This window comes from Protomyctophum parallelum (assembly GCF_964188405.1).
Source record: "Protomyctophum parallelum genome assembly, chromosome: 20".
In the NCBI taxonomy this organism is placed as follows: domain Eukaryota; kingdom Metazoa; phylum Chordata; class Actinopteri; order Myctophiformes; family Myctophidae; genus Protomyctophum; species Protomyctophum parallelum.
The window spans coordinates 16,586,138-16,595,365 of NC_139718.1; the positions used below are offsets into that span (position 1 = coordinate 16,586,138).

General features: G+C 44.7%; 1 protein-coding gene across 1 annotated transcript; it reads left to right on the plus strand.

The window, feature by feature from the left end:
• The first annotated feature begins 460 nt into the window (after positions 1-460).
• Positions 461-4,602, plus strand: LOC310877374 (protein L-Myc-1b-like). The gene is made up of 3 exons (XM_083791202.1): positions 461-766; positions 1,389-2,152; positions 3,065-4,602. The coding sequence occupies exons 2-3, from the start codon at positions 1,504-1,506 to the stop codon at positions 3,703-3,705; spliced, it is 1,290 nt and encodes a 429-aa protein (XP_083647328.1). The 5' UTR covers positions 461-766; positions 1,389-1,503; the 3' UTR covers positions 3,706-4,602.
• The last annotated feature ends 4,626 nt before the right edge of the window (positions 4,603-9,228 follow it).

Genomic DNA, 9,228 nt, shown 5'->3' on the forward strand with positions numbered 1-9,228 from the left:
AGAGAAGTTATTTTTAGATTATTGGACATCTTAAGAACCTCAATTTAGACAGTTTCATATGATTTTAACTATACGGTTATTGATAGGTTATTTATGTGCAGCAGGCTGCAGCCTATGTGGGCAACACAGCACTGATGTTGCATTATTTACTACTGTTATTTTGAGCAATTAGCCCCCCCCCCCCCCAACGGCTATCAATCAATTAATCTATCTGTCTATATCTATCTATCTTGAGCGAACGCATTCAACGTGTGATCAACAACATCTGAGCCTGAGTCATTGGAGCAACATTAGATGTCTTAAGGCGTTTATAATTGCTCAAATATTTTCAGTTATTATTGCCATGAATGGCCTTTAAGGCTGGGCGTGGCACAGGGTGCCTTTCCCCGCCTCCTATGCAAACGAACGCGCCATTTACCCGGATCAACCGCTGCAGATATTTCCGAGGCTCCTCCCTCTTTTACTTTATCATCTTATAACAGGATATCTCACTGGCGCGAAAAACGCACTGTGCTCTGCTGCTTTTCTACTAGAGACTGTCTGATACGGTTCCACGTCTCGTTCTTGACGCTTTTTGTGCGAAAGAAACACAAACCTGCGTCGGAATCAGGAAGAACCTACTCCTCTCTCTCCAGGCTGACGCCGGCACCGGGCTCGTCTCATCGCAGCAACTCGGGACAGCTTTTCCATTTATCTCATCTCGGCGTTTTGGGAGTTTGGAATTTCCCCCTCTGCGTGTCTTGATTTGTGGATAACATTAAACCTGGTGAGTGGTTCGTTTATTCATCGGGGTGGTAAAAGCTGCAAAGTTTTGGAGGAGGAAATTGAGGGCAATGAATCAACCCTCATAAAAGCCGTGCCCTTTCCCCCCTTTTCCTTTTTTACAACCTAGTATATAACAGCGGCAGCCCCACTTTTGTCTCTAAACCGGCTTACATGTCTGTCTGCCTTTCTAATTAGAACAAAGCGCCGGCTGCATTTCAGGGCATGGCTTGTTTGTATTAGTTCGTCTACGCCAGACAGACTGTCCAATAAAACCAGACTTTTAGATTTGCATACCAATTTCTTGTATACGCAAATAATAATTGTGCATAGTAACCAGCACTACTACCACATACAGGTTATAAACTGGCTTTATGTAATAACCTTGTGTGTCTGGACTCTGAGTGGACAGTCCATCACTGCAAGGCGAACATCCGCAAGATGTAATCAATTATGAATGTAGTCCCATTTGTAGAAAGTGGGCTGTGTGCTATTAGATCGCCTAATAGTCCATTAGACGGTGCTTTGAAATGTGATCACATCTGCTGAAAAGTGACGTTAACTGCTTTTAAAAACCACACTGCACGGATCGTTTTCGCTAATTTGTGACACTTTTGTTCCTTCAGGTTGTAACGTGGACCTCATTACAAGTCTCATTCGTCAAGAACACTGGTGTCATTTTTTCCGCCCTTATTACTAGTAACCAATTCTTTACGGATTTTACTAGAGAACTTTAAAAAGATGGAGTTCGACTGCTACCAGCACTATTTTTACGACGGCCTCGACACCGAGGAGGATTTCTACAAGTCGACCGCCCCGAGCGAGGACATATGGAAAAAGTTCGAGCTGCTTCCCACCCCTCCCATGTCACCCACGCGGACACTGAGCGTGAGCGGTGCCGGTCCCAGGCAGGGTCACCTCTCAGCCGGGGACAAGCACCTCCTGTCCCCCGGGGACAAGCTCAGCTGGCTGTCCAAGGTGCTGGGACAGGACGAGGAGTGCGAGGGACAGTTCCTGCCCGACACGGAGGAGCTGTTTGGGATTAACCTCAGTTCCATCATTATTCAGGACTGCATGTGGAGTAGCTTCTCTGCCAGCAAACAGCTGGAGAAGGTCAACGAGAGACTGTCATCATCATCCTCAGCAGCGGTTGCAGTAGCCCAGCAGGCTGCCCGCGTGCCATCCGTGGCGGCGCCCCAGATCTCAGTGAGAGCCGGCAAGGCGCACTGCGCATCCTCATTGGCATCGCCTAATGCATCACTGACCCGCACTTTGGCGGACTGCGTTGACCCCGCGTCTGTCCTTACCATCCCCGCAGCAGCAGTGGCGAGCAGCTGCAGGAAGCTGCCTGCAGCATCATCTGGCTCCGAGTCACACTCCGATTCCTCCGGTAAGTGAACTGACCACGATGTACCGAATGACCCCACCCTTGCCTCCAGCATGGCACACAGTGAAATCCTCAGTTCTTTTAACTCTGAGAGTGTACACACATACACAGATGTGAACAAACTGGTCCATTTGGTTCCATCTGTGTACACTCTCAGACTTACAAACGGATATTGTGAATCCTGATGATTTTACTGTGTACATGCCCTCTAACAATGCGTAATTCTGGAGGGCTGTGCCTCCTGCAGAGCACCATATCGACTTGAGTCGAGTCCAAATTACATGATGGTTCCGCTGGTCAAAAATGTGACATCGTCTGATATATATGACAGGATCGCAGCCACATCCTGACACAGACATTTGATTTATTTTTAAAAACGCGCCCTTGTCCAGTTCAGCGTTTGGGATTCCTTTCATATAAGATAAACCCCAATAGTCTTGCATTGCAATTGGAGTGCAGTAGAGTGGGTGTGTCTGTCTGTGTGGATGATTTATTGCTTTTACACACTGTTGGCAGCCTGTGAGTGAAACTCTTTCAGTGCCTTTAAATGGCGTGAGCCCTCTGACTTCTAATGAATAATACTTCAGTCCCCAACGCCTGTGACAATAGCCTGAATTCCTGCAGAGCGCTGACACGTATGACCTCGACTCGGTTAACATCTCAACCAGTCCCCTGCACTCTGACTGAAGCGAAGGAATGCTGATTTGCATACCGACTTGTCAGTGGAAAGTACTTCCTTCCATCTAGTTTAGTATTTATTGCTAGACGTGCAATTTTGACGTTCCACTCAACGTTTGATGTGGCTTTGCAGTCTGATCTTGCACATTGCAAGTCACTTCAGTTAACATCATCTTCTAAATGTCTAGATCATGTGTAGTGACCGGTGTTTTTTTTTGTTTGTCTTTGCTGTCGCAGATGAGGACGATGACGAGGAAGACGAGGAAGAAATTGACGTTGTCACCGTGGAGAGCAAGCAGAACCGGGCGCGGCTGGTGCGTGGCAGGAAACCGATGACTGTCACGGTGCGGGCTGACCCTTGCCCCAAACGCTTCCATGTGTCCGTCCACCGGCAGCAGCACAACTATGCCGCCCGCTCGCCGGACAGCGAGCCTGATGAGGAAGAGGACGATGATGACGATGACGACGACGACGATGAGGAAGAAGAGTATGAAGATGAACCTCAGTGCAAACGTACCTTCGTTGAGTCCTGTCAACAGCAGCGGGCGGCAGCGTCCCCGTCGACCTCGCTCTCCCAGTCCACATTTTCCACAGACAGTCAGAGCTCGGACGTGGAGGACACCGACCGCAGGCGGAACCACAACTTCCTGGAAAGGAAGCGGCGGAATGACCTGCGCTCCCGTTTCCTGGCGCTGCGGGATCAGGTGCCCGGCCTGGTGGAGTCGGCCAAAACCCCCAAGGTGGCTATCCTGACCCAGGCCACGGAGTATCTCGCCCAGCTGCACACCAGAGAGAAGCACCAGGTCCTGGAGAAGAAGCGCCTTAAAGCCCGCCAGCAGCAGCTCCTCCGCAAGCTAGCTGAGCTGAAACGCTCCTGAGGTCCAGACAACGTGGGGTCACACAATAAACTGCTGCATTCTTAAGCCTAATTTGTACTCCATGTTACGACGGTGTCAACTTGCCAAAGAACAGATCCACAAGCTAACGACTACACGCTAACGACACGTCGCATTCAGCTTGTAGTTGTTAGCTCGTAGAAGCACACTCGCACGATGGAGAATGAATTAAGCTTTAGCCAAGTACCCTTCAATGTCTAATCGACTGTCACTTTTTCAAAAAAGCTACAGACTTTATATAACAACATGCCTCATCTAAAAGGATATGGACTTCTGTTTATCAATAAATGCCTCATTCATATTGCTATGGGCTTCCTATGACATAAGTTAACTCTTTACTGGCCTATGAACCCATTGTGGGGAAGGCTGGAAGTTGGAGTTTTTTCTTTTTTTGTCTTTATTTTGCACAATGTTTGTAATGGTGAAACGTTGGTAATGGCATAGCTTAGATAGGTCCATGGAGCCTGTTTTTTGTTTGCTGGTTTTCTCAGTGGAATGTCGTTTGACATGATTATCGTTGCACACTTGCATTGGAGTGAAAGGTGAAAGTCTTGCTGTGTACATAGGAATGGGTGACACATGACAGATTGTTTTGCTGTATAAATTGTTATGTAAATATAGCTTATTTGCTCCAGATAAGGAGATGGAATCAAAACAGGAATTGAACTGCGCTTCTTTCTATAATAACCTACCAACAGGGAGCCTTTATTTTGTTAATAAAAATCAGAAAATTGTTAAAAAAATAAAAATAAGTAGCACTGCTGTACTTTATTCACAGGTCACTTTGTGATATTTTCAAAGCTTTTCCTCTTGGCTTGATTTTGATGCATGCTCATATCACCAGAAACAATTAAATTTTGATACCATATTTACATACAATCTTGGTGCTCATGTCTTTTGTTTTTTTTTCTCCCCCCTGCAAAATAAGTGTCACAAATGCATCATTGAATATCTACATGAATCTTGAAAAGATAATCAACTTATTGTGATTTATTTAACTGCTACTATGGTAACTTAAAGGAAAAAGCCCACACAAATGTGAATATAGGAGGCTTTAAATTTCAGTTCAGGCAGCACTTTTTTTCCAGGTGGATGAGATGTTTTAAACGCAAGAACCCTAGCAACCCTATTCTGGGGTTAACATTGTGCAAAGCTTGAGCTTGTAGATCGGCTATTTTCAGCCTGATATTTGATGTCGAGGGATAAAAAGGAGTTGACCAAATATGAAACCCTGGAGCTCCCTGGTCAATGAAGTATTTAAGTTTAAGTTAAGCGCATTGTTAATTGTTAATACTTTGTCTCTTGAGAAGCACTCGCAAAATAATGCTCTGCGAAATAAAAACTGGATGCCCTGAAATTGCCCAAGTGGTTTATTCAAGCCATTGACGGACACGAGTAGACCTTATACAGATATAGTACATTCTGTACTACAGAGTAGTACTTCTCACGCTACACAGGGTACATCTTGTACGGTCTACTAACTCCACTGTAGGTTAGAGAGAACGTGTCCTTGAGGTTTGTCCTTGAAGAGTCTGTGGTACCTCGGAGGATCCTCCCCTCTGCAGTGGCTGCTGCATGCTGGGCACCTGATGTGCTCTGAACTAGGTTACAGTGACACACACACACACACACACACAGTATCTTTAGAACAGTCTCCTGGGTTCATAGAGAGGGGTTGTGTTAACGGCTACTTTGAGATGGGTTCGGTATAGCAGCACTATTAAGCCAAGCATGTATCATTGCTTCATGCTATACGCCATAATAATAATATCATGGCTGTAATATGGCTTCTCTGGATATTTGGACAAGGAATCCACTCTGGTCTGCCAATGTTTTCTATCAAAATTAATTCCAGAAAGTCCTCTTGGCGTTCATGCTGCATTGCTGGTGTATTAGGTTGTTGAATTAGCGGTTAAGGAACATTGTAACACGTCAACAATGCAGTATAAAAACAAAAATACACTCATGATTGATAAAATTTGAGTCAGTCCATGATTGGATTTATTTGTACCTGGGCCTTGTACTTGTTTTGTCACGGTCATGCAATACCAGTGACCTTTGCATGACAAAAGTCACTTCAGAGGGACTTCACAGAACTTCACACTTTAGGCTCAGACGCTCAGATAAGATCAGATGATTCCAGCAATACTTGCAGCACTGCGAACAACTTGGCAAGATCAGCTCAGAACCGCATCTTGCAAATAAAAAGTTGTACCAAGTTCTGCAAGTGTGTCTGGAATCCTTTGATCTTATTCCTGCAGCAGTACTAATTCATTAATTGATTACAATTTCAAGAATAGTGGAATAGTAAAGCAGATTTACAAGGTCATGTGTTGCAACAACATGGTTTCTTTATTTTTATATCTTATGTATAGGTACATAAGAGTACATTTCTATTGTTCTGTTTCCTCAGACATTGTAGAAGCAATAATAGTACTATTAATGTAAACAAATATACAACAAGAGGGAGAATACATAGATAAGAAAACAAAACTAGACTACTAGAACTTATCCAAAGCAGTTGGAACAGATTTAGGGGAGCTGGACTTCGGCGTCTTGCTCACAGACACTTCCACATGGAAGGCTGGGGGGCAAAAGATGGCCTCTGCCCACTAAGCTACGGCCGCCCCACTGTATAATTGAATAGTAGAGTGTTTGACTGAAGTTCAAGAGGTCGCTGGTTCAATTATAAGTGCATACAATGTTATGGACAAGGTCTTAACCGAAGTCTTAGCTATTGGTTTCATTCCCAGTGGGGCTGTGCTTACTGTCATAAGCCTTATGATGCACTCAGTACTTTAACATAAGTTACGTAAGGTCTAAAACATGTACGCAAAGGTTTGTGAGTGATATACACCTTCAGCAATATATCTCTTACTTTTCAACAAAAACGACTTACAACTGAAAAAGTTGATGTCTTAACTAGAACGGAAATAACATTGCATGGATGCACCTGGGACGTATCCTCAGTGATATATCCCAAGGTCATCAGGGTTTCGGGTCTCACAACATCATACCCCTCGCTCAGGCGACCCAGCCGGGGTGGTCAAGCTCCGACTTACGTCCCAGTAGCTACCCTTGATCAGTCCCATTAGGGAAAGACCAGGACTACACATTCCGCTGCTCCGAAACTACTCTGCCGGGACTGGGAGCCAAGGTAGATCAATCTGGGGCGTGGAAGGACTAGGCTCTGTGGGTTGACTCCTGTCCGGGCCCCTCCTACGTCTCACCAGGTCCACTCCTGCTCTCACCAGGTCCAGGACCTGTGCATTGCACCAGACTCCCAGCACCAGGCACTTAATTCAGGAGTGGTGGATCTTTGAGCCGCAATGGTTCTGCAGGCTCCACCTCGGCAACGGTGGTGCTGCAGGCTCCGCTTGCGGCTTGAATGGCCTCACCGTGGGTTTGTTGGCCTTCTGCTCACGAAAGACATAGGCTGGGGCGCCATCCCATACTGCTTCCGGGTGCCGTCTACATTCCGGCTGTCACCCGTCTCTCTGGTGGTCACCATACTGTTCCTGGTTGTCTATTCATATGATGAAGAAAAAAGTGGAATGTCCGCACACGATTCTATTGTCTATTCCTATGAGTCACTATAAATAGAATAACTAGAACGAAAAAACAAACATGAAATGGTTCAATCTTAACTATTTAAGACCAACAGATTATACTTTGTCGCACAATAAACCGAAATCGACAAGCTCACAACGCATCGCGAGTCGCTGTGAGCTTGTAGATCTGCTATTTTTCCAAATTCTATGAAAATGTGTGCCTAGAATGACCCGAAAATAGACATGCTAGGTTGAAAGGGGTTAAGGAATCATGCTGGCCTGTACTAATGATCTCACCAACCAGTCTCAGCTAGCCCAGCTGTGTACATGACAGAGACTTGGGCTCCAGCTGTATGAAAAATAAACTCCAACTACTGTTTCACTGAAGGACAAGCTTGACAGACTAGCCTGACACACCCTGAACCGCAACAGTCTCACACCTCACCGGCCTTTGTTATGGCTGCAACCGGCTGCTGTTTCACCTGAATGTTTTCTCTGCTGAGTGGGCCCCATTTCAGCCCTAAGGGCACCATTTTCTTTTTTCAACCACAGTTGTATTTTTCACACAAAATCCAGCTTTTGTCTCAGGGAGGCACCGTTAAAGGTGTCGAATATTCGATTCCACAAACAATAAGAACGATAGGAGACAGAAACTTGTTTTCATTCCATTCAACAAAAAATGACACTTTAGTCCGATGAAGAAGAAATCTTCCAAATCCTATATCTTCCTTTGCTGAATCAAGGGCAGTCAGTTTCACCACTTGAACCTCAGCATCGCTATTCTGGGTGGAACATTTGACAAACATACAATCTACAAGTGAGATGTGAGCTTGTAGATAGGCACATTTTGGCAAAGAGATTTTGTGTAGACAGGAAAAAGCGGTCCAAGTAGAATTGCAACTCGGGTCCGTTTCACTACTGGGTTTAAAGTTCTTAATCTTTACTTCTGCAGTTACAGTTGAGTTTTACAGAGTGAAAGTGATAGTAGATTGTCAGATAACTCTTTTAGATTGCCATCAGCAGCAGGTATTGCAGGGACACAGCTGTTCCTGTAAACTTACCAGGAAGTGAAAACAGCACACAATCAGATTAGTGTGAGAAGGAAGCAACCTGCACTGCAGAATTTCTGTGAACTAACAAACATGTTTAAGTTCAACTACAGAATTAATCTAAAGCGAATAAACCTGGGAAGTTTGCTTCCGAGGTGAAACGGCTTCATCTGTATAATATACAGATTATGGTAAACAGTAAACAGTGCTTTATTTGTGGTCTTGTGATAGTGTAATTATTGTCCACAAACAATATGCAAAGTATTCCATATCCATATAGACAAAAGGTATCCTTCCTCCAAGTTGTACTGCTTGTCAAAGTGTGAATTGCAGACTTGAAAAGAAAAGAATCCAAGTCTTTGGTGAAAAATTAAATAGTTTATTTGATGATGAGCAAGGCAAATAAATAACAGGACCTACGCGTTTCGACCAAAAGGTCTTCGTCAGGGTCTATCTGAAGTATTCCATATTCCAAGTATTCCATATCCACTTTGTATGAGGAGGGGAGGGACACACGTCAACTAGCGAAAACAAACAATTTACAAACTCACATGTGAGCATGTAAATCAGCCAATTTCTACCGATAATTCACACATTTATTAATATGACATGCCCAGAATAGGGACACTACAGTTCATATGGTTAACTCAATTCATGTTACCAATTATCATAGAGCCTCCTAACAGACTTACTTATACGTTAAATATATGCCCTCCAGTCTTTCCATGTTCTGAGAACGAGGATCTTTTCCTCAAGGAAGCGATGAGGTCAGACTATCTCTGTTCTGTTCTGTTATAGGCCGCTGGCGCTTAAACTGCACAGACTTGTCCGACCAGATCTTCTGCTCTCAAGTCCACCCCACGCCTACATGCCTACAGTATACAGCAGCGTTGCTGCATGTGTGA

Excerpts from the sequence above, each read along its gene's own strand:
- LOC310877374 (XM_083791202.1), top strand. The coding sequence starts at position 1,504 with ATGGAGTTCGACTGCTACCAGCACTATTTTTACGACGGCCTCGACACC. Across the intron at positions 2,153-3,064 it reads GTCACACTCCGATTCCTCCG|ATGAGGACGATGACGAGGAA; the intron begins GTAAGTGAACTG and ends TTGCTGTCGCAG.